The sequence below is a fragment of the Aquarana catesbeiana genome, linkage group LG01, assembly GCF_042186555.1.
Source record: "Aquarana catesbeiana isolate 2022-GZ linkage group LG01, ASM4218655v1, whole genome shotgun sequence".
NCBI lineage: Eukaryota > Metazoa > Chordata > Amphibia > Anura > Ranidae > Aquarana > Aquarana catesbeiana.
This window is the reverse complement of record NC_133324.1, coordinates 227,483,945-227,509,414: the sequence shown is the minus strand read 5'-3', so window position 1 is coordinate 227,509,414 and position 25,470 is coordinate 227,483,945. Positions and strand designations below refer to the sequence as shown.

Sequence of the window (25,470 nt, the reverse complement as noted above, 5' to 3'; positions counted from 1 at the left end):
CGTCCTTGAGTGACCCAGGCTTGAACCTGATTGAACCTCTAAGCCGAAATCTGAAAATGGCTGTGCTCAGACTCTCCCCATCCAACCTGATGGAGCTTGATAGGTCCTGCAAATAAGAATGGGAGAAACTGCCCAAAAATAGGTGTGTCAAGCTTGTAGTATCATACTCAAAAAGACTTGAGGCTGTAATTGGTGCCAAAGGTGTTTCAACAAATTATTGAGCAAGGGCTGTGACTTCTTATGAAGTAATTGTAATGTAATTTTTTTTTCATGTTTTATTTTGTAATACATTTGCAAAGATTTCAAACAAACTTCTTTCACGTTGTCATTACGGGATATTGTTTGTAGAATTTTGAGGAAAATAATGAATTGAATCCATTTTGGAATAAGGCTATAACATAACAAAATTTGGAAAAAATGAAGCGCTGTGAATACTTTCCGGATGCACTGTAGTTTATATCCAATCAAGCAGCCTATTGCACTACATATTTGTTGGTAGATCTAAAGATTTTACATTTAGATTGTAACATGCTGTGTATGGTGAGCCTTAAGCTGGCCATACACTGATTAACCACTTAAGGACCGCCTCACGCCGATATACGGGCAGGCAAAATCGCGTTAATGTACGTGATCTGCCTCCCGCGGGTGGGGGGTCCGATTGGACCCCCCCACCTCCGGTGCCTGAGGCGGTCCTCTTTTGTCCCCCGGCGATCGGAGGTGAGGGGGAGGCCATCCGTTTGTGGGCCCCCCCCTCGCAATCGTCGCCGGCCAATCAGAACATTCCTTTGCTGCTGTATGCTAAACAGCAGTCATCTCTCCTCGGCTCTGTATTTTCCGTTCCGGCGCCGAGGAGAGAAGACATCCGAGTGAGTGAAAACACACACACACACACACTCAGTAGAACATGCCAGGCACACAAAACACCCCCGACCACCCCCCCGATCGCCCCCCGATCACCCCCAATCACCCCTCCCCCCTCCCTGTCACACTGACACCAAGCAGGTTTTTTTTTTCTGATTACTGCATGGTGTCAGTTTGTGACAGTTACTGTGTTAGGGCAGTTAGTGTTAGCCCCCTTTAGGTCTAGGGTACCCCCCTAACCCCCCCCTAATAAAGTTTTAACCCCTTGATCACCCCCCGTCGCCAGTGTCACTAAGCGATCATTTTTCTGATCGCTGTATTAGTGTCGCTGGTGACGCTAGTTAGGGAGGTAAATATTTAGGTTCGCCGTCAGCGTTTTATAGCAACAGGGACCCCCATATACTATCTAATAAATGTTTTAACCCCTTGATTGCTCCCTAGTTAACCCTTTCACTAGAGGTCGACCGATATGGGTTTTTCTCTGGCCGATGCCGATATTTAGAAATCGCGGTGGCCGATGGCCGATATGTGATGACGATTTTTTTTTTTTTTCTTTTTTCCCTTCATCTCATAAAATCTAACAGTTAGATCCCTTTCACACTGGGGCGTTTTTCAGGCGCCTTTGGGCTAAAAATAGCGCCTGTAAAGTGCCTGTAAAACGGCTCCCCTGCAGTCTCAGTGTGATATCCCAAGTGCTTTCACACTGAGGCGATGCGCTGGCAGGATGTAAAAAAAAGTCCTGCAAACGGCATCTTTGGAGCGGTGTATACCACTCCTCCACCACTCCTGCCCATTGAAATGAATGCGCACCGCTGCCGAAGCGCCTGCAAAGCGTTTTGGCAGCGGCGCTTCAGGGGCGCATTTAACCCCTTCCTCGGCCGCTAGCTGGGTTATAAGCGCCCTGCTAGCAGCCGAATAGCGCCTCTAAAATGACGGTAAAGCGCCGCTAAAACTAGCAGCGTTTTACCATCAACGCATGCCCGCTCCAGTGTGAAAGCAGCCTTAAGTAATACAGAATTTTTTTTCATTTAAACATTAAACAAAACAAACCTCCAATCAGTTCACTTGTATGTATAATTTAGAAAACAAAAAAAAAAAAAAAACTATCTTAAATATTAAATACACAAAAACAGGTAATCAAAACTTTTGGACGAAAAAAAATGGGCTAACTTTACTGCTTAGGTTTTTTTTTTAATTCATTACTGTATTTTTTTTTTTTTTAAATTGCGTTTGAAAGACCGCTGCGCAAATACCGTGTGACATAAAATATTGCAACAACCACCATTTTATTCCCTAGGGTCTCTGCTAAAAAAATATATATAATGTTTGGGGGTTCTAAGTGATTTTCTAGCAGAAAATACAGGATTTTTACTTGTGAGCAACAAATGTCAGAAAAGATTTAGTCTTTAAATGGTTAAACTGAGAGCTTCTACACACGGAATTCAGTCTATTGATAAAAAGAACCTGAAAGATACAATGTATCTTCTTATCAGACTTGGCAGGCTACGCAGAGGAGGAGAGAATCCTCTCCACAGATAACCTCAGGAAACTTGCATTAACTTCTATTACAGAAGTCATTTGCAAGTCACGGCTGAAGTTACAATCGGCCTTTTTTATCAGCACAATCAGCCGATGCCGATTAAGTAAAAAACGCCAAATATCGGCCGATATATCAGCCGGCCGATATATCGGTCGACCTCTACCTTTCACCACTGATCACCGTATAACCGTTTACAGGTGACTCTGGTTAGTTCGTTTATTTTTTATAGTGTCAGGGCACCCGCCGTTTATTACCGAATAAAGGTTTAGCCCCCTGATAGCCCGGCGGTGATATGCGTCGCCCCAGGCAGCGTCAGATTAGCGCCAGTACCGATAACACCCACGCATACAGCATACGCCTCCCTTAGTGGTATAGTATCTGAACGCATCAATATCTGATCCGATCAGATCTATACTAGCGTCCCCAGCATTTTAAGGTTCCCAAAAATGCAGTGTTAGCGGGATCAGCCCAGATACCTGCTAGCACCTGCGTTTTGCCCCCTCCGCCCGGCCCAGCCCAGCCCACCCAAGTGCAGTATCGATCGATCACTGTCACTTACAAAACACTAAAAGCATAACTGCAGCATTCGCAGAGTCAGGCCTGATCCCTGCGATCGCTAACAGTTTTTTTGGTAGCGTTTTGGTGAACAGACAAGCACCAGCGGCCTAGTATACCCCGGTCGTAGTCAAACCAGCACTGCAGTAACACTTGGTGACGTGGCGAGTCCCATAAGTGCAGTTCAAGCTGGTGAGGTGGCAAGCACAAGTAGTGTCCCGCTGCCACCAAGAAGAAGACAAACACAGGCCGTCGTGCCCATAGTGCCCTTCCTGCTGCATTCGCAAATCCTAATTGGTAACCCACCACTTCTGCAGCGCCCGTACTTCCCCCATTCACATCCCCAACCAAATGCAGTCGGCTGCATGAGACGCATTTTCTTTATGTCCTCCCGAGTACCCCTACCCAATGAACCCCCCCAAAAAAGATGTCGTGTCTGCAGCAAGTGCGGATATAGGCGTGACACCCGCTATTATTGTCCCTCCTGTCCTGACAATCCTGGTCTTTGCATTGGTGAATGTTTTGAACGCTACCATTCACTAGTTGAGTATTAGCGTAGGGTACAGCATTGCACAGACTAGGCACACTTTCACAGGGTCTCCCAAGATGCCATCGCATTTTGAGAGACCCGAACCTGGAACCGGTTACAGTTATAAAAGTTAGTTACAAAAAAAGTGTAAAAAAAAAAAAATATATAAAATAAAAAAAAATAGTTGTCCTTTTATTGTTCTCTCTCTCTCTATTCTCTCTCTATTGTTCTGCTCTTTTTTACTGTATTCTATTCTGCAATGTTTTATTGTTATTATGTTTTATCATGTTTGTTTTTCAGTTATGCAATTTTTTTATACTTTACCGTTTACTGTGTTTTATTGTTAACCATTTTTTTGTCTTCAGGTACGCCATTCACAACTTTGAGTGGTTATACCAGAATGATGCCTGCAGGTTCAGGTATCATCTTGGTATCATTCTTTTCAGCCAGCGGTCGGCTTTCATGTAAAAGCAATCCTAGCGGCCAATTAGCCTCTAGACTGCTTTTACAAGCCGTGGGAGGGAATGACCGCCCCCCCCCCCCCCCCCCCCCCACCACCGTCTTCCGTGTTTTTCTCTGGCTCTCCTGTCTCAACAGGGAACCTGAGAATGCAGCCGGTGATTCAGCCAGCTGACCATAGAGCTGATCAGAGACCAGAGTGGCTCCAAACATCTCTATGGCCTAAGAAACCGGAAGCTACGAGCATTTCATGACTTAGATTTCGCCGGATGTAAACAGCGCCATTGGGAAAGCATTTTATCACACCGATCTTGGTGTGGTCAGATGCTTTGAGGGCAGAGGAGAGATCTAGGGTCTAATAGACCCCAATTTTTTCAAAAAAGAGTACCTGTCACTACCTATTGCTATCATAGGGGATAGTTACATTCCCTGAGATAACAATAAAAATTATTAAAAAAAAAATGAAAGGAACAGTTTAAAAATAAGATAAAAAAGCAAAAAAATAATTAAAAAAAAAAACAAAAAAAACCCACCCCTGTCGCCCCCTGCTCTCGCGCAAAGGCGAACGCAAGCGGCGGTCTGTCGTCAAACGTAAACAGCAATTGCACCATGCATGTGAGGTATCACCGCGAAGGTCAGAACGAGGGCAGTAATTTTAGCAGTAGACCTCCTCTGTAAATCTAAAGTGGTAACCTGTAAAGGCTTTTAAAGGCTTTTAAAAATGTATTTATTTTGTTTGCCACTGCACGTTTGTGCGCAATCGTAAAGCATGTCATGTTTGGTATCCATGTACTCGGCCTAAGATCATCTTTTTTATTTCATCAAACATTTGGGCAATATAGTGTGTTTTAGTGCATTAAAATTTAAAAAAGTATGTTTTTTCCCAAAAAATGCGTTTGAAAAATCGCTGCGCAAATACTGTGTGAAAAGAAAAAAAATGAAACACCCACCATTTTAATCTGTAGGGCATTTGCTTTAAAAAAATATATAATGTTTGGGGGTTCAAAGTAATTTTCTTGCAAAAAAAAATTTTTTCATGTAAACAAAAAGCGTCAGAAAGGGCTTTGTCTTCAAGTGGTTAGAAGAGTGGGTGATGTGTGACATAAGCTTCTAAATGTTGTGCATAAAATGCCAGGACAGTTCAAAACCCCCCCAAATGACCCCATTTTGGAAAGTAGACACCCCAAGCTATTTGCTGAGAGTCATGTCGAGTCCATGGAATATTTTATATTGTGACACAAGTTGCGGGAAAGAGACAAATTTTTTTTTTTTTTGCACAAAGTTGTCACTTAATGATATATTGCTCAAACATGCCATGGGAATATGTGAAATTACACCCCAAAATACATTCTGCTGCTTCTCCTGAGTACGGGGATACCACATGTGTGAGACTTTTTGGGAGCCTAGCCGCATACGGGACCCCGAAAACCAAGCACCGCCTTCAGGCTTTCTAAGGGCGTAAATTTTTGATTTCACTCTTCACTGCCTATCGCAGTTTCGGAGGCCATGGAATCCCCAGGTGGCACAAAACCCCCCCCAAATGACCCCATTTTGGAAAGTAGACACCCCAAGCTATTTTCTGAGAGGTATAGTGAGTATTTTGCAGACCTCACTTTTTGTCACAAAGTTTTGAAAATTGAAAAAAGAAAAAAAAAAAAAGTTTTTTCTTGTCTTTCTTCATTTTCAAAAACAAATGAGAGCTGCAAAATACTCAACATGCCTCTCAGCAAATAGCTTGGGGTGTCTACTTTGCAAAATGGGGTCATTTGGGGGGGGTTTGTGCCACCTGGGCATTCCATGGCCTCCGAAACTGTGATAGGCAGTGAAGAGTGAAATCAAAAATTTACACCCTTAGAAATCCTGAAGGCGGTGATTGGTTTTCGGGGCCCCGTACGCGGCTAGGCTCCCAAAAAGTTCCACACATGTGGTATCCCCGTACTCAGGAGAAGCAGCTGAATGTATTTTGGGGTGCAATTCCACATAGGCCCATGGCCTGTGTGAGCAATATATCATTTAGTGACAACTTTTTGTAAATATTTTTTTTTTTTTTTTTTTTTTTTTTTGTCATTATTCAATCAAAATAAATATTCAATGGGTTCAACATGCCTCTCAGCAATTTCCTTGGGGTATCTACTTTCCAAAATGGGGTCATTTGGGGGGGTTTTGTACTGCCCTGCCATTTTAGCACCTCAAGAAATGACATAGGCAGTCATAAATTAAAAGCTGTGTAAATTCCAGAAAATGTACCCTAGTTTGTAGACGCTATAACTTTTGCGCAAACCAATAAATATACGCTTATTGACATTTTTTTTACCAAAGACATGTGGCCGAATACATTTTGGCCTAAATGTATGACTAAAATTGAGTTTATTGGATTTTTTTAATAACAAAAAGTAGAAAATATAATTTTTTTTCAAAATTTTCAGTCTTTTTCCGTTTATAGCGCAAAAAATAAAAACCGCAGAGGTGATCAAATACCATCAAAAGAAAGCTCTATTTGTGGGAAGAAAAGGACGCAAATTTTGTTTGGGTACAGCATTGCATGACCACGCAATTAGCAGTTAAAGCGACGCAGTGCCAAATTGAAAAAAGACCTCTGGTCCTTAGGCAGCATAATGGTCCGGGGCTGAAGTGGTTAAAAGTCCTCTGGTTCAGGAGGGACTGGTTGAATTTCAATAGTTGTGTCAGCATTTGATCGACTTCTGTTGGAAGGACGTATCGGAAACTTTTTCTTGACCAGCGGCTGCAGCCAATCAGCTGCAGCCACTGATTAATGTATCCTGACAGTGGTAGGTGCAGCTGTAAGACTACAATGTCCCAGCAAGGAATATTCCTCTATCCACCTCCATTTGTGTGAATGGATGAATCTGTATTTTTTTTTTCTCTTTTGTTCAGCCCTCTTGCTGAATAACTGTTTATGGCCAACTTTAATCCAGCAAAATACATTAGATGATGGTTTATGTTCTAAAAATTCACCCACTCCAACATCATTTTTTAATTTTTTTTTTTTTTTTATGCTTTACATTCATCACATGTAAGACATTTGGTAGTACCACTATAGTTTGAGGCAATCATCAAACCCTTAGAATAAAATGTTGTATGAAAACTAGGGTTGCACCGACACTAGGCATTTTACACAAGTATTGGTACTTGTGAATATGCCCCGATACTTAAAACCGATACCTTCTTGCTAATTTTGCCCTTGTAGTTGTGTGGGCCAACAGTGCTGAGTGTTGGGAGTGCTCTGTTTCTTCATTACTTGGTCTCATCCAGATGGTAATATTACACAGCACACTGAGATGATGGAGACCCCCCCCACTCCTCCTAATCTTGATCTCCCTAAATGCCGGAAATTGGTATCGGTAATAGGTATTGGCGAGTACTAAAAAAAAAAGTATCGGTACTTGTTGCTACAATAGTGGTATCGGGCATCCCTAATGAAAACAAATGTCTGCTTTTCTTCTTATAGAATGAGATAGTTGCATGAGCTTGTATAGTCTTATATACGTTTGTTTGTGTGTGTGTGTGTTTTTCATCATTTTTTATTTAACAGGGACATTGCAAGAATACCAAAAGCGCTTGAAAAAATTAGATCAGCAATACAAAGAAAGACTAAGAAATGCTGGTAAGACCAAACTTCTCAAATGTTTTGCAAAGTAAAACTCTGTTTTAACTTTTTTTTAATTTAAATTTTTTTTTTTTTTTTTTTTTAATCCACCCACACAAACATTAAAGTGGGAATAAACTCTCATGTATAACTTTTACCCATCTGTAAGTAGGGGTGCAATGGATCAAAAAACTCACGGTTTGGATCATACCTCGGATCAGAGGCACGGATCAGATCATTTTTCGGATCAGCAAAAAAAAAAAAGACAAGACAAACTAGAAAAAGCATTTCCTGGGGAAAATGCGTGGGAATGATGAATAGCCGAATAGCTAAAACGGCCCCCATCAAAACTGCCCCCATCATATTGCCATCAGAATTGCGCCATCAGAATTGCGCCATCAGAATTGCGCCATCAGAATTGCGCCATCAAAACTGCCCCATCAGAATTGCGCCATCAGAATTGCGCCATCAGAACTGCGCCATCAGAACTGCGCCATCAAAACTGCGCCATCAGAATTGCGCCATCAGAATTGCGCCATCAGAATTGCGCCATCAGAATTGCGCCATCAGAACTGCCCCATCAGAATTGCGCCATCATATTGCCACCATCAAAACTGCCCCATCATATTGCCACCATCAAAACTGCCCCATCATATTGCCACCATCAAAACTGCCCCATCATATTGCCCCCATCATATTGCCACCATCAAAACTGCCCCCATCATATTGCCCCCATCATGTTGCCAAAATCAAAACTGCCCCCATCAGAATTGCCTCATCATATTGTCCCCATCAAAATTGTCCCCATCAAAACTGCCCCATCATATTGCTCCATCAGAATTGCCCCATCATATTGCTCCATCAGAATTGCCCCATCATATTCCTCTATTATAAATCAGTACATGGTGTGTCTGTCCCCTCCCCCGGGCTCTGTAATCAGAGCTGAGATGCGCCAGCCACCTCCCCCACCGCTCATCTGTGTATAACAGAAGCTTTGGTAACTATGGCAACAAAAGCAGCACAGTACACTCTGTTTAATGGATAAAATTTCCTGAAATGACCACTAAACAAACAGATTTTTCACAAAAACTGTAAAAGATATCAAACTGAAAAGATATAGCCAGATAGCTGAATATTTTGTCAACATTTTAAAGTTTGTTTGGCGTCTGTAGGTGAAAGTATGAAGGAGCTGAAACTTTTGGGAGCGGAAGAAGATTTTAAGGATCTGAAGCATGCTCTCATTGACTTCAATGTTAAAAAAAAGTGTTAAAAAGCTTAATATTTTAAAAAGTATAAATAGTAGAAAAAAAGTTGAAAAAGTCCCATCATCAGCTGAAAGAGATGAACATTTTAATAGTTGAATGGTTTTAATAGCTGAAAGTATGCAGAAGTTATGCAGAGCCAAAAAACGTGCGGAATAATAAAATTGAAGTTAAAAATAAATAAAAACGAATGACAATAGTGGGACTGCTAAAGCAGTCCCACTAATAAACATAACCCCCCCCCCTGTAATAGCCACAATCTCCCCCCCCCCCCCCGTAATAGCCACAATCCCCCCCCCCCCGTAATAGCCACAATCTCCCCCCTCCCCTGTAATAGCCACAATCTCCCCCCTCCCCTGTAATAGCCACAATCTCCCCCCTCCCCTGTAATAGCTACAATCTCCCCCCTCCCCTGTAATAGCTACAATCTCCCCCCCCCCCCGTAATAGCCACAATCTCCCCCCCCCCGTAATAGCCACAATCTCCCCCCCCGTAATAGCCACAATCTCCCCCCCTGTAATAGCCACAATCTCCCCCCCCCCCCCCGTAATAGCCACAACCCCCCCCTGTAATATCCACAATTCCCCCCCCCCCCCCGTAATAGCCACAACCCCCCCCCCCCTGTAATAGCCACAATCTCCCCCCCTGTAATAGCCACAATCTCCCCCACTGTAAATAGCCACATCTCCCCACACTGTAACATCCACATCTCCCCTACGATTGTCTGCTTGCTTGCAGTTGAGGCGGGGGATGATGACGTCAGCGTGCCACTCACCTAGGCGGCCGCCGGGTGTACCAAGATGGCCGCTGCTCCGGAGCTGGGCCGAAGCCGCAAAACCTTTCCTAAGTCCGAGGCAGCGGAGCGCTCCGCGGATCGCGTGTGTGCCGATCTGAACTGGTTGACCTGTTTGGATCACGGATCGGTGACAATCCGTTGCACCCGTATCTGTAATGTATCTGTAAACCTATGAAAAAGCTTACCTATAGGTTATCTAAATATCTCCTAAACGTTTTCAGGTAAGTGTGTCATTATGTGCTAGTGTGCGATGTATACTAACAAATGTATGACTTAAACTGCCTGCGGGTTGCCAATTTAGGCAGAGAACACTCTGGGTCATTTATAAATGACCCATAAAAGCGGGTGTGATGTGAAGTGAGCACTGCGGTTTCTTCATTTTAATTAGTCCTCTTGATGTACTTCTAATTACTAATTTTGTGACCCGTAATAGCAATCTTATTGTGTTTGTGGCTGCCTAGAGAATGTGATTTTCTCTTTGACTAGAAATTGGAGGTTCGCCTATTCCTAATGCAGTCAGTATCTTTTCATTTTTATTACAATGGGAGATTCACACCAGTCATTTTAAATTGTCAACTATATATATTTTGTTGGAGACCCCCTGAAACTTTATGCCACAATGTGCTAGTCTGCACCACAAACTTCCATTATCGAGCTTCCATCTTCACCTGGTCTTCCTTCTGGGTTCACTCCGTTTTGGCCTTCCGTGCACAAACTGGGCAGAGTTAGGTCAGTTTTTTTGTTGTACAACCAGATGAAGCGGTTGCAGGTTTTAACCAATAACATGTTTAGAATGCTATTAGAATGTTTAGAATGCTATCGAGGTATGTGTCATTCAGTTAAATTGATTTTATATTATGCAACCCTAAACAAGACTCCAAAACATTGAATTACCAATAATTTATGTCAAGTTGTCTCTTATTTTAAAACAATATTTTCATAACTAACTTGAGTTTTTGTGATTATTTCAGAGCTCTTCCTGCAGCTGGAGGTAAGTGCATGTATTCTTTTTATTATAGTCTTAACATGATCACGTTTTCCTTCTTTTTTTTTTTTTTTTTTGCTTGTGACAATTGAACATACAAGGGTTGGATTGCTAAAACTGGTGCGTGAAAAATCTGGTGCAGTTCTGCATTGAACAAGCTGAAGTTGGAAGCTGATTGGCCACCATGCACAGCTGCACCAGATTTTGCACTCTCCAATTTTAGTAAATCTACCTCGCAATCCCCCTAGACCAAATTGCTTACCTTTTAGGACATACTGCTCAGACAGCCAGGTAAGCATTTTTCCCTTTAGGATGAATGCATCCAAAACTGTTAATTTAGAGGTTTGGTATATTCTGGAGAGTTAACAGTCTGGCAACATTTTGCATATTTTTGATGCTTGAGCTCCTGGGTCTAAGGAACTGTTGTGGACATTTGAGAGATTTCCACTCTCCTTATTGGATTTCTTCTGTGTTATGTAAGATTCAACAAGAATTGCTGAAACACACAGCACAGGGAACAGCCAAAACTTGCAGGTGGGGAGGGAGATCTGGCTAAAGTTGAAAGGTTGTACCTTTAAAGAGCTATGAGGCTGCATGGACTAGCTGCGGGAGATCAAAGGGTAATCCGATTCTATCAGAGCTTCGATAACCGGAGTTAGACTTCCCGGTAACTTTTTTTTCTAGGAGTCTTCCAGGACAGCCTCTGAGACATAGGGCTCCTCCCTCCGGGACAGGAAACACGTATAACCAATTAGTTTAAAAGGTGATCCTCCAGGCCTCCCTCTTCAGTTTAACCAAGAACTACCGGGTGGGAAACCAGGCTGTCCTGGAAGACTCCTAGAAAAAGTTACCGGTAAGTCTAACTCCGGTTTTTTCCTTTCGTCTTCCAGGACAGCCTCTAAAATGATAAGCAAGAAACTTAGTTTTTCAGGGCGGGACCACTGCCTGGAGGACCTTTCGTCCAAATGTCTGTTCTTTATCAGACAATAAATCCAGATGGTAATGTCTAGCAAACGTACAGTAGCTGGACCACGTTGCTGCCTTGCAGATGTCCTCCGGAGAGGCACCGGCCCTCTCTGCCCATGAAACTGAGACTGCACCGGTAGAATGTGCCTTAACTAATGGTGCTTGCATCCCTTCTAACTCATAAGCTTTTATAATCACCAGTCCAATCCATCTAGCAATGGAGGACTTAGACGACTTATAGCCTTTGCGAGCCCCCGCAAAATTAACAAAAAGAAAATCTGACTTCCTGAAGATTCTAGTGTCTTCCAGATAAAATAAAAGGCTTCTTTTAACATCTAATAAACTCCGAGATCCCTCCTCATCTGCCTCTGAGGTGGAAAAAAATGGTGGTAAGACAATGTCCTGCATTCTATGAAACGTAGATGCTACCTTAGGGGAGGGAACTAGGGTCAGTCTTGAGTACGATCCTATCCTCCAAAATCAACAAAAATGGCTCCTGAATAGAGAGCCTTCAGATCACTCACCCTTCTGGCTGACGCGATAGCTATCAAAAAAAACTTTTTAAGTACCACTCATTTCAGCGTTGATTCCTCCAAGGGTTCAAAGGGACTTCTGGTAAGGGTCCTGAGGACCAAGGATAGATCCCAGGTGGGGCAGGCCCTTACCCTCAGCGGCCTGGATCTCGCCAGGGCCTTGAAAAACTTCTTAACGAATTGATTCTGCTGAAGTGAGGTCTGAAGGAAAACGCTTAAGGCAGCGCCCTGAACCTTCAAAGTACTAATAGAAAGATCCAGTTCTACACCTGTCTGAAGGAAATCCAGGACTGCCAGAATCCCTGGATGTTCCAGCCCCTGCTCCTGCAACCAGGAACTAAACCTTTTTCCATACTTTGGCATAAATTGCCCTGGTTACCGGCTTACGGCACTCCAGAAGAGTTTTAATCACTCTTTCTGAAAATCCCTGAGACCTCAACAGCTGTTCCTCAGATACCAGGCTGTTAGTCTGAGGTTCTCTATTTGTGGGTGTAGAATAGGGCCCTGAGAAATCAAGTCCTCGCTGACCAGAAGGGATAATGGGGGACCAATGGCCAGTTTCTTCAGGTTGGCAAACAAAGGTCTCCTCGGCCAGAATGGCGCTACTAGGATAAGGTCAATTCTACCGAAAATTTTTGTAGGACAGCTCCCTGTTGAGGGATCACTCGTCCTAATTTATGCGCTGACAGCTGAGAAAATCCACCAGCAAATTTTGAGAGCCTTTCAGATGAATGGCTGACAAAGAGGACAGGTTTACCTCGGCTCAACACAGAATCCTGTTTGCTATAGACTGCAGAGCGGGGGGGTTCCTGGTCCCCCCGCTTGTTCACATAAGCAACGGCTGCAGCATTATCTGTCCGTACCTGTAGGTGCTGTCCCCCTATCCGGGACTGGAAAGCCTCTATAGCCGTCAGAATTACAAGAAGCTCCCTCTGATTTGAGGACTGACCTGCTTCTACTGGCAACCAGGCCCCCTGAGCTAAGATTCTCTCCAGGTGTGCACCCCAGCCCAACGCACTGGCGTCGGTTGTTACCACTAAGGCTGCAGGTTGGGTCCAGGACAGACCCTTGTCCGGGTTGTGATGAGCCTGCCACCACCACAACGACCTCTAGACTCTGGATGATAGGGGCATAGCTTGATCTAGGCTCTGCTTCTTGCCATGCCAGTAACGCAGCATGAGACCCTGCAGAGGGCGCTGATGAAATCTTGCCCAAAGTACCGCTGGGAAACAGGACGTCATCAGACCCAGCACCCTCATGACCTCTCTGATCAGGGCTACCTGATTGGTTTGAAGCTGGGCTACTGCCTGATCCACTTTCTGTATCTTTTCTCTGGGAGAAATACCTTCATCTCCACTAAAGAGATTTTGTACCCCAAATACAGGACCTCCTGTGCTGGGGTCAGCTGGGACTTGTCCTGGTTGATTAACCACCCGAGAGAAATAAGGAAACTCTGCGCCTCCTGCAAGTCTCTCTCTAGCTGTTGGGAAGAGTAGGCAGTAAATAGGAGATCGTCCAGGTAGGGGATCAACTTAATAGCCCTGCCCCTATAGGGGCTAGAGCCTCCGCTAGAACCTTCGTAAAGATTCTCGGCGAAGAAAAGGCAGTGCCTGGAACTGTAAGTGCAGAACCTCTGAGTTTACCCTGACTGCTAACCTGCGGAATTTTTGAAAGTCCTGATGTATTGGCATGTGCTAGTAAGCATCCCTGAGATCTACTGTGGCCATGTGGCAACCTGGAAACAGGAAATTTGGTTATTGTAAAGATTGACTCCATCCTGAATCGTTTGTATCTCACAAACTTGTTCAAGGGTCGGAGATTCAGAATTAATCTCAACTTTTCTGATGGTTTCTTTACAACAAACACATGGCAATATACTCCCTGGCCACGCTCCCTCTGGGGCACCTGAATAAGGACTCTCTGTTCCACTAAATCCCCCAATAACAGTCCCAGAGCGTTTGCTTTTTCTCGGTCTCTGGGTAACTGGGTAACCTGAAAGTTTGAGGGGGGAACCGAATCGAACTCCAATCTGTAACCGTTCTTTATGGTGTCTAGTATAAACGGACTTGAGGTTGAAGTGGTCCATTGTGGGAAGAACTCCCCCAGTCTCCCTCCCACTGGGACGCAGGAGTCACTGGGGCTTTGAGGTGGCTTGAGGAGGATTAAATAGGATTCCTCCTCTTCCACGCCCTTTGTGGCCTGTCCAGTGTTTCTTGGGGCGGCCATCCCTCTCTTGTTGGGGCTGCTGCCTGGGACATCGGAAAAAGCGTTTACCCTCGTTTTTCTTCTTCATTTCAGGAAATGCTTTTTTCCTATCCTGAGTGCGTTCCAGCGCCTCCTGGAGGCCGCGCCCAAAAAGATGGTCACCTGAAAAAGGTAACCCACAAAGATTAAGCTTTGAGGCAGCATCACCCGTCCAGGCTTTTAACCACACAGCCCTTCTAGCTGCATTTACTAGTGCGGCTGACCTAGCCGCCAACTTTAAAGATTCCCCACTCATCTGCCAAAAAACCAACTGCCTTAAATAATAATGGAAACGACTTCAAAAGCTGTTGCCTAGAGGTGCCACCCGAAATGTGGGACTGTAATTGCGTTAGCCAACATTCCAGATTTCTGGCCACACAAGTACCTGTGAGGGCTGGTTTCAATCCAATTGACGAGGCATCCCAAGCCCTCTTGAGCAGCACGTCCCCTCTTTTGTCCATGGGATCTCTAGGAGACCCCAGGTTGTCAAAGGCCAAAAAGTCTTTTTAGAGACCTTGGCCAATGGTGCATCTAGTTTGGGAATTTTATTCCAGGGATGAGAAGCATCTGCTTCAAAAGGGAACCTTCGCTTGAGACTGCCTGAAAAGAACGGCCTCTTTTCCGTCTGCTCCCACTCCAGCAAAATCAAAAATGTGGATGCAATCTTGTCTTTAACAGATGTCATGATTTTGTGACACGCTGCCACTGAATCCTCCTTGACCAGACTGCTGACACACTCGGGGCAAAGCGGCTTTTCCCAATTGGCACCTAACTTAGTCCCACACACGGCACATTTTTTCCTAGGCAGCTGCTTCTGGGTCCTATCTTGTTTGACCTGAAAGCAAAAAAGACAAACAATCTTCCATTAGAATGCAGCCCTGCCCACACCACCACTGTGTTAGGATAAGCCTAGGAAGTGCCCAGCCCATCACCTGTGGCTTCCCACCCAGGGAGGGCTTTTTAGGTCTAAAAGACCCTGACCCCCCAGTGTAAGTCATGGTCTACCCTCACCACGCTTACCTGAGAGGTGCCGGAGCCTGCTGAACCGGAGTCCACCTGTACAGCTGTACCCTCCATGGTCTCTGGTATTCGCTCAGTCTCTCTGAGCCTTTTCCACCGTTCTGAACGCCTGTACACACGCACTGCTGCGCCCAAGAGACTGGAACCGTGTCTCGCGGCGCCCTCTGATGATGCAGTTCTACCGGAAGTACGCTTTCGTCACTTCCTCCTGCTGGAACGCAGAAGCTCCGCCCCCCTCACACAGCGCGCTGCACCTGGAAGAAATGGATACCAGCATGGCCGGCCGAGCGTCTCCCACCCGCCAGCTAACAGGACACAGGTGCCTAGCGGGGCATGGGTGGTGAGATCTGCAGCTTCTTTAGGGTCCTGCTCTCCCTGAGCAAATGGGAGCTGTGGTTTAACAGCGACCCTACTCTTCCCTGACAGGACAGAGGGGTGCTACAGGTAGAGGACAGTCCACGCCAGGGGCTCTCCCAGGACAGAACTGACATATGGAGCTCCCCTTAGGTTCCTAACGTGCTCCTTCCCGTCCGGCAGAAAACACAAAAACTGAAGAGGGAGGCCTGGAGGACCACCTTTTAAACTAATTGGATAAACGTGTTTCCTGTCCCGGAGGGAGGGGCCCTATGTCTCAGAGGCTGTCTTTGAAGAGGAAAGGGGAAAAAATGTTATTGTTCATTGTAGCATCCATATCATCCAGTATTAAGTGTAAAGCCTGGTACACACAGTGTTTGTTTTTTTTTTTTTTTTTTAATTCAACCCAGCATAGCCGCTGTACTAATTATGCAAAGTTAGTATAGCGATCTCCCCTGCTGAGCTGTTGTGATTCCTGACAGGGGGATGCCTCCCCACCAGAACACTCTAATAAGCATTCTCTGCCATTGGCTGAGAGCACTGATCTGGAGTCGGGCGGCTGCTGGTTTTCCAGCATGCTCATCTGAAGGCTTCTGTCAGACAGGGTGGCGTGCACACCAGCCAAATGTCGGCGTTTTTTTTTTGTTTTTTTTTTGTTTTTTAAACGGCCGATGTCTCCCGACATTCAGCCTGTGTGTACTGGGCTTTAGGCCCCTTTCACACTGGGGTGGGGGCGTTGTCGGCGGTAAAGCACCGCTATTGTAAGCAGCGCTTTACCGTCGGTATTGGGCCGCTAGCGGGGCGGTTTTACCCCCTGCTAGCGGCCGAGAAGGGGTATAGCCACGCCGTCCCATTGATTTCAATGGGCAGGAGCAGTGAAGCTCCTTCACCGCTCAGAAGATGCTGCTGGCAGGACTTTTTTTCCCGTCCTGCCAGCGCACCGCTCCAGTGTGAAAGCCCTCGGGGAATTTAAAGCAGCGGCACTTTCGGGTCGGTTTGCAGGCGCTATTATTAGCGCAGTAGCGCCTGCAAACCGCCCCAGTGTGAAAGGACCCTAAGAGTAAATGTTTACATGATGATTTTATTTAAAATTTTGTTACACATTAAAGCAAAGATCAATATTTTTAGGGAGACCGGTAAAAGCTTCTTACTAGGGTAAGAGTTGGAAGCTAAAAAAAAAAAAAAAAGTTTTACTGAAGCTCCGATTAGAAATCTCTGATAGAAACTTGTTTGACCTGCATTTCACCAATTTTTAATGAGCACTAGTTTGCATTATGAAGACCATATATGGAACCAGGGGCTGACTTAGACCAATTAGGCTCTGCCTCTAGCTAAAATGTATTACTTTTGGGTGATCTTTGTAATGAGGGTCCAAAGAGGAGGGTAGGCGGCAGTGTGATCAGGTGCCGGTGGTGGTTCTCCTTTCCGGTCCACAGTGTGCACCTCACCAAGTGTGCTCTTGTCTACAATATCCATGGATTAATGTTTTATGGACAATCATATGAGCGCTGCATCTATCTTTTACTGGTTATCATTGTTGTTCATCAATATTGTGCCGGCTGCTCGAGAGATTATTACTACTGTTTAATTTGAAATTGTTATTAGCGCAGCAGTTACCCAATTTTATTTCTTGTTTTGAATTGCAGACAGAACAAGTGGAAAGGAACTACATCAAGGAGAAAAAGGCTGCTGTCAAAGAGTTTGAGGATAAGAAGATTGAACTGAAGGAAAATCTAATTGCAGAGCTAGAGGAAAAGAAGAAAATGATTGAAAATGAAAAATTAACAATGGAATTGACAGGAGGTAGGATTCGTTTAAGTGTAAACTCTCCTTTATAACACTGTAAAAAGTAGTATTAAACTCTCACGTTTTTAGTTAATCTTGTCTTCTAATTTCACATAATTAGTAGCACTTTCTAAGTATTGTTTTATTCTGGTCCCAAACATGCAATTTAGCTGTTTGTAAAATTTCCGCTGATGTGTCACTGTCCTTGTGGCTTCCTTGAGCATTCCGGTTAGGGAGTGCACACTGTGCAGGTTGCAGAATAATCAAAGTGGCAGAAGGAAAACTGCTGTCAATTTCTTATGGTGGACTGAGCAGGGGTTCAGTTCTTAGAGGAGGTTTTCTCTGCCTCCTGGGTTTGTGGGCGTCCAGGGTTTCTACATGTAAAGCTACAGTTCCAGACGATAGTGTGCATGTCAGGGTGGCTCCAGGGAGATCCTGCAAGCCAGTGGAGCCACCCTGTGAACAGAAGTCTACTGGTCATATTCTTATAGTTCTGCCTTTGAACAAGGTCAGGTAAACCTTTAAACATCTCTTATGAATAGCATGTATTCAGCTACGGATGCAGCGATATTTTTTTTATCAGCGCGTTCGGGTACTGATACTTTCAGTTAGGTACGCGCCAATCCTGAGTACCGATACTTTGCGGTGTGATTTCTGTCCATACAGTATTAATTGGTGCAAATCGCACTGCAAAGAAACGCGTGCGATTCCTGTCCAATTTGCATGCTGTTTTCCCACTGCTCCTGTGTGAACCCAGGCTTGTTGTGGTGATTTCAGCCTGGGTTCACACAGGAGCAATGTGGGTAACTGCTTGTGATTTGGACAGCAATCACACCGCATTCCTGTTGAAATCGCATTTGATTCTTTGCAATATGATTTGCACTCATTCATTTTGTATGGATCCAAATCGCACCGCAAAGTGTTGGTTTCAGTATCGGGAGCATTTTCGTGAGTACTCGTGAAAATACTCAGTATCAACACATTCCTATATTCAGCTATCTATATACAAAATATAGAGATGATCTAGGGAGCTTGACCAAAATGTGTAACTGAGTGAAGAGGTCTTACCACGTGCACAGTGTGGGTGTAACCAAAATGACATATTCAACAACAAAAGGGACCATACACCCACACAGCTGCCTTTTCAAAATGTTTATTATCAAAAAGATATACATTATCTCACAAAAGTCAGTACACCCTTCACATTTTTGTAAATATTTGATTATATCTTTTCATGTAACAACACTAAAGAAATGACACTTGTGCTACAATGTAAAGTAGTGAGTGTACAGCTTGTATAACAGTGTAAATTTGCTGTCCCCTCAAAATAACTCAATACACAGCCATTAATGTCTAAAGTGAGTACTCCCCTAAGTGAAAATGTCCAAATTGGGCCCAAAGTGTCAATATTTTGTGTGGCCACCATTATTTTCCAGCACTGCCTTAACCCTCTTGAGCATGGAGTTCACCAGAGCTTCACAGGTTGCCACTGGAGTCCTCTTCCACTCCTCCATGATGACGTCACAGAGCTGGTGGATGCTAGAGACCTTGCGCTCCTCCACCTTCTGTTTTGAGGATGCCCCACAGATGCTTAATAAGGTTTAGGTCTGGAGACATGCTTGGCCAGTCAGTCACCTTCAGTTTCTTTTAGCAAGGCAGTGGTCAACTTGGAGGTGTTTTTGGGGTTGTTATCGTGTTGGAATACTGCCCTGCGGCCCAGTCTCCGAAGGGAGGGGATTATGCTCTGCTTCAGTATGTCACAGTACATGATGGCATTCATGGTTCCCTCAATGAACTGTAGCTCCTCAGACCATGACACTCCCACCACCATGCATGACTGTAGGCAAGACACACTTGTCTTTGTACTCCTCACCTGGTTGCCCCCACACACGCTTGACACCATCTGAACCAAATATGTTTATCTTGGTCTCTTTAGACCACAGGACATGGTTCCAGTAATCCATGTCCTTAGTCTGCTTGTCTTCAGCAAACTGCGGGCTTTCTTGTGCATTATTTTTAGAAGAGGCTTCCTTCTGGGGCGACAGCCATGCAGACCAATTTGATGCAGTTTGCGGTGTATGGTCTGAGCACTGACCGGCTGACCCCCCCACCCCTTCAACCTCTGCAGCAATGCTGGCAGCACTCATAGGTCCATTTTCCAAAGACAACCTCTGGATATGACTCTGAGCACGTTCACTCAACTTCTTTGGTCTGCCATGACGAGGCCTGTTCTCAGTGGAACCTGTCCTGTTAAACCGCTGTATGGTCTTGGCCACTGTGCTGCAGCTCAGTTTCAGGGAATCTTCTTATAGCCTAGGCCATCTTTATGTAGAGCAACACATTTTTATTTTTTTTTTTTTTTCAGATACTTAGAGTTCTTTGCCATGAGGTGCCATGTTGAACTTCCAGTGACCAGTATGAGGAGAGAGTTACATAGTTAGTCCAGTTGAAAAAAGACACAAGTCCATCTAGTGCAACCATAAGAAATAAATTAAATAAAAATATCATACAATCCCATGTACCCAATCCTATAAGAGTAAGAGTGATAACACCAAATGTAACACACCTGCTCCCCATTCACACCTGAGACCTTGTAACACTAACGAGTCACATGACACCGGGGAGGGAAAATGGCTAATTGGGCTCAATTTGGACTTTTTCACCTAGGGGTGTACTCACTTTTGTTGCCAGCGGTTTAGACATTAATGGCTGTGTGAGTTATTTTGAGGGGACAGCAAATTTACACTGTTATACAAGCTGTACACTCACTACTTTACATTGTAGCAAAGTGTAATTTCTTCAGTGTTGTCACATGAAAAGATATAATAAAATATTTACAAAAATGTGAGTGGTGTACTCACTTTTGTGAGATACTGTACAAGTAAAACCACTGCATCACATGTCCCACTGAACGCCTCCCACCCACTGAGCCGCCCAGGCAGCCCTCATGCATCTGGAACACCCAATGTTTTCCCATGACCACCTGAACGCCCACATTCAACCACACACTCATTGCCCCACAGGAGCTGGGGAGCCCATTCTCCCCTACCTAGCCCCCTCTAATCCTAACCTAAAAGCACCTCAGGTAGTCTGCCGAAAACCAACAGTGGGAAATGCCCTAGACCAATCCCAGCTCCTCCTAATTATATAAAAAGCTCAGTGCATTTTTGGAGGCCAATTGGATCACCGGTACGTAGGTGAAATAGGATGAATGATAGCAGTCTAGTTCACCATCATGGGTGATAGATAAGGGAGTCCATAACAAGGCATGTGGTATGGACTGTCTTATGCAATAGGAGGCCTTTTTCAAGAGGTAAGCGGGGACTGTGTACCGTGTGCTGCGACTTCTCTTCTGTGTCCCAAGTCCAGCCTGTGCTGATGATCCAACACAGCTGATATGACCTATACAGGGGTCTTCGGGTACTGTGAAAGTTCCATCTACCCAGCATCCTAGTAATCTACCACCTACGTGCATTCCATGTTAACAGAATTTTATCCAAAAAGAGGCTGACTGTTCACTTGTTAACTGGTGCTGGCGTACTGTGGTAACACCAGAGCATATAACTCCATCTTGCAAACTGCTGAGGTGGGCCTGCGGTGCAGGGGGGGAAGAGGTGGCGTGGCGCCACGTCACATTGATGCATTTTGCCCCACCCACTACCGGGACTCCTTCAGGACGTATGGTAGGATAGGGTGTCACTCATGCTTAAATACCTCCCTGACCTCCCGCCCATCAACCTCTTAAAGTGACCCCAATCTTACTAATGCCTATCTCCTAAGGAGTGTCCAGGTGGGGAAATACATTCCACTTAATCACAACCAACATTATAAAAATAGTAATAGAAAAAGAACGCGCTAAATAAATTCTAACTACAAAGTGTAAGCAGCAAACCTCCTGTGAGACATATACACAGTACACAAACAGAAAAATGTTATAGGATCGCGCTAATCAATAATATTGGTAAAATTCTATACAGTCCACAAGTGATGTGAAAATAGATTATGTAGACTCCTGGTGTTAGTCTTCACCATCCACCACCTTGTAGTGGCTTTAAACATCAGTGCCTCCACCAACAGCTGAAAAACACGCTTACCAACTCCTGTGGACCCCTCATTACAAAGGATCATTTAACCACTTCAGCGCTGAAAGATTTACCCCCTTCCTGACCAGGCCATTTTTTGCGATACGGCACTACGTCCCTTTAACTGACAATTGCGCGATCCTGTGGAATTATACCCAAACAAAATTGATGTCCTTTTTTCCCACAAATAGAGCTTTCATTTGGTGGTATTTGATCACCTCTGCGGTTTTTTATTTTTTGTGCTATAAACAAAAAAAGTGACAATTTTGAAAAAAAAAGATTTTTTACTTTCTGCTCTAATAAATACCCCCCAAAAAATATATATAAAAAAATTATTCATCAGTTTAGGCCAATATGTATTCTTCTACATATTTTTGGTAAAAAAAAATTGCAATAAGCGTAGCTTGATTGGTTTGCGCCAAAGTTATAGCATCTACAAAATAGGGGAAAGATTTAGGGACTTTTTTTTTGTTGTTTTTACTGGTAATGACGGCGATCTGCATTTTTTTTTTTTTTTTTTGTGACATTGTGGCGGACAAATCTGACTCTAAGTGACACTTTTTGGGGACCAGTGACACCAATACAGTGATCAGTGCTATAAAAATGCACTGATCACTGTACAAATGGCACTGGCAAGGAAGGGGTTAACACTAGGGGGTGATCAAGGGGTTAACTGTTCCCTGGGAGGGGTTTCTAACGGTATGGGGGATGGGCTGCCTGGGAGAAGAGAGATCGCTGTTCCCGATCATTAGAAACTGCTGATCTCTCTTTCCCCTGTCAGAACAGGGATCTGTTTGTTTACATTGACAGATTCCGATTCTGGCTCTCTTTCCCTCGATCGCAGGTGGCCGGTGGAATTAGCGTCCGCCGGACCCACGGGCAAAGCCAGTGCACGAACCGACATACCAGTAGGTCGATTCGCGCAGCTGAGCCAACTTGCTGCAGTATAACTGTGGCGGCTGGTGGGGCAACTGGTTAAGCTTGTGGCTTTAGCCCAGCCAAGGTCTTTCTCCAGATCCGATTGTTCTCCTACACAGGATCACTCCTGGGCACCGTGTTGCATGTGAGGGTTTCTCCAAGAAAACCAAATGCTCTGGAGAAGAGATGCTTGCGAGGGGATATGATTTCAATTTACAAATACCGTACTGGTGACCCCACAATAGGGATTAAACTTTTTCACGGAAGGGAGTTTAACAAGACACGTGGCCATTCATTAAAATTAGAAGAAAAGAGGTTTAACCTTAAACATTGTAGAGGGTTCTTTACTGTAAGAGCGGCAAGGATGTGGAATTCCTTCCACAGGCGGTGGTCTCAGTGGGGAGCATCAATAGTTTAAAAAAACTGAACGCCCGCAACATACAGGGATATACAATGTAATTCTGACATATAATCACACACATAGTTTGGACTTGTGTCTTTTTTTTCAACCTCACCTACTATGTAGCTATGTAACATGCTGTAAAATCCTTATCAAATTTATTGAAATCTAAAATAATCACTTGCAGCATCCGCTAATAACATGCATCCGCTAATAACATGGTTTAGTGTGTCGGCCGGCACACAAACAGACATAACCCGTCCTAGGATACGTGTGGGATTGGTGACGTCAGCGCGACTCTCATCCCTACGCATTTCGTCATAGGTTGAGGTCATCCAGGGAGAAGGTCTCTTCTCCATTCAGGGCTGGAGCTTCTTTCGACCTTGAGTATCTTGCAAGGTCAAGTCTTCTTTCAGAGACTACAGGCCTCTTAGTCTCTGAAAAAGGCCTTTGTTCAGAGGGTGGCTCACATCACTCCCTCTGTTCGTCCACCTTTCGTGCCTTGGGATCTCAGTTTGGTCTTGTGATCCCTACAGAAACCTCCCTTTTAACTTTAAAGTGGGTTTTCTCCTTGCTATCATGTCAAAGGGGTCTCCTTATACTATGAAGAATCCTTTCTTGTTCTTCAGAAAGACAGGGTTGTTTTGAGGCCTAAGGCCTCCATTGTTTAGATTAAGTTTACCCTATGTTAGTTTCTCTCTCAGCTACTACTTCCATTCAAACCTTGTTTTTTCTATTTGTCCTGGCTGTGGGCTCTCAAAATTACTCTGCTTTGTCTTGTTCCACTATCTCTGGTAGATTAGGCAGGTTATTACTAAAGCCCCATACACCCTATCAGATTATCTGCTGATTTTTGTCTTCAGATTTACCAAAACCATGTAGTGCAAGGGCCTGCCTGATTGCATACAAATTGAAACTCCTAAGGTTTGACCTCATATTATATGGTTTTGGTAAATCTGAAGGAAAAAATCAGCAGAAAATCTGATAGTGTGTATGGGCTTAAGGCTTACACCTTGAAGGAGAGTTCTCCTCCTCTTCCTGTTAAGGCCCACTCAACTCGTTCAGTCAGTGCCTCTTGGGCTTTTCAGCACCATGTGTCTGTTTCTCAGATTCCTAAGGCCAATACCTGGTCTTCTGTTCACTCAAGCTGTTCTTTTAGTTTAAAAACAGATCCCCTTGTTTTGAGCCTGTTGACGTTGTTTGCTATGTTACGCAACCCTCAGTTGTATTATTTGTAGAGGTCCCATGGTCAGTACTTAAAGAAGCCTGTGTCGTGTCCTCACTGTATGATTAGGTCAAAATATTTTATTTCTTATCTGTAAAATCCTTGCCATACAGAACACAGGGCACCCTCCCAACTGAGCAGGCATTTTCCTTGAAAAACTAAGGTTTGTTGGGTGCAGGAGGGGTTGTGTGTCCTGCCTTAATACATTTTTTGCCATTGTCCTTATCTTAAGGAGGCAGCATATAACCAATTGTCAAGTCTTAATGGGCCTATGTCTTGTACTGTACTCCAAGAAAGGAGTTTTTACAGGTCAAAAATTCAGTTAATCTAAGTGGTCTTATTAAAGTGCCTCACTTTTTTTACAGATTCCATGGAGGTCAAGCCTATTATGACTCGAAAACTGAGACGACGGCCCAATGATCCAGTGCCAATCCCCGACAAGCGAAGGAAGCCAGCACCTGATATCCTTTACCACATTAAAAACAAATTACTATTAACTATTGTTGCTGTAATACTTTTAAATAATAGTGGCTGGCTTTCGATTCCAAGTTTCAATACAGAGGTTTTGACAAATTGGACTTATTGGCAGGTTGAAAACATATTCATACCCCTTGAAATTTTTTTGCCATGTTACAACCAAAAATGTAAATGTATATTATTGAGATTTTATGTGATAGACCAACACAAAGTGGCACATAATTGTGAAGTGAATTTTTTTTTACAAATAAATATCTGAAAAGTGTGGCATGCATTTGTAATCGCCCCCCTTTACTCTGATACCCCTAACTAAAATCTAGTGGAACCAATTGCCTTCAGAAGTCTCCTAATTAGTAAATAGCGTCCACCTGTGTGTAATTTAATCTCAGTATAAATACAGCTGTTCTGTGAAGCCCTCAGAAGTTTGTTAGAGAACCTTGTTGAACAAACAGCATCACAAAGGCCAAGGAACATACCAGACAGGTCAGCGCTAAAGTTGTGTAGAAGTTTAAAGCAGGGTTAGGTTATAAAAAAAAAAAAAAAAAAAAAATATCCCAAGCTTTGCACATCTCATGGAGCACTGTTCAATCCAGCATCCGAAAATGGAAAGAATATGGCACAACTGCAAACCTACCAAGACATGGCCCTCCACCTAAACTGACAGGCCGAGCAAGGAGAGCATTAATTAGAGAAGCAGCCAAGGGGCCCATGGTAACTCTGGAGGAGCTGCAGAAATCCAAAGCTCAGGTGGGAGAATCTGTCAACAGGACAACTATTAGTTCACTCCACAAATCTGGCCTTTATGGAAGAGTGGCAAGAAGAAAGCCATTGTTTGAAAGAAAGCCATAAGATGTCCTGTTTGCAAGAAGCCA

General features: G+C 44.1%; 1 protein-coding gene across 2 annotated transcripts in view; it reads left to right on the top strand.

Annotated features, from left to right (window-relative positions):
* SUDS3 (SDS3 homolog, SIN3A corepressor complex component) overlaps nucleotides 1–25,470 on the top strand; it is a 66,709-nt gene that overhangs the window by 17,073 nt on the left and 24,166 nt on the right. For both annotated transcript variants that reach the window (XM_073625550.1, XM_073625542.1), the window contains 4 exons: nucleotides 7,498–7,569; nucleotides 10,581–10,600; nucleotides 17,358–17,514; nucleotides 24,487–24,582. In XM_073625550.1, coding sequence (XP_073481651.1) covers nucleotides 7,498–7,569; nucleotides 10,581–10,600; nucleotides 17,358–17,514; nucleotides 24,487–24,582 — 345 coding nt within the window. The remainder of the gene's footprint in view (nucleotides 1–7,497; nucleotides 7,570–10,580; nucleotides 10,601–17,357; nucleotides 17,515–24,486; nucleotides 24,583–25,470) is intronic.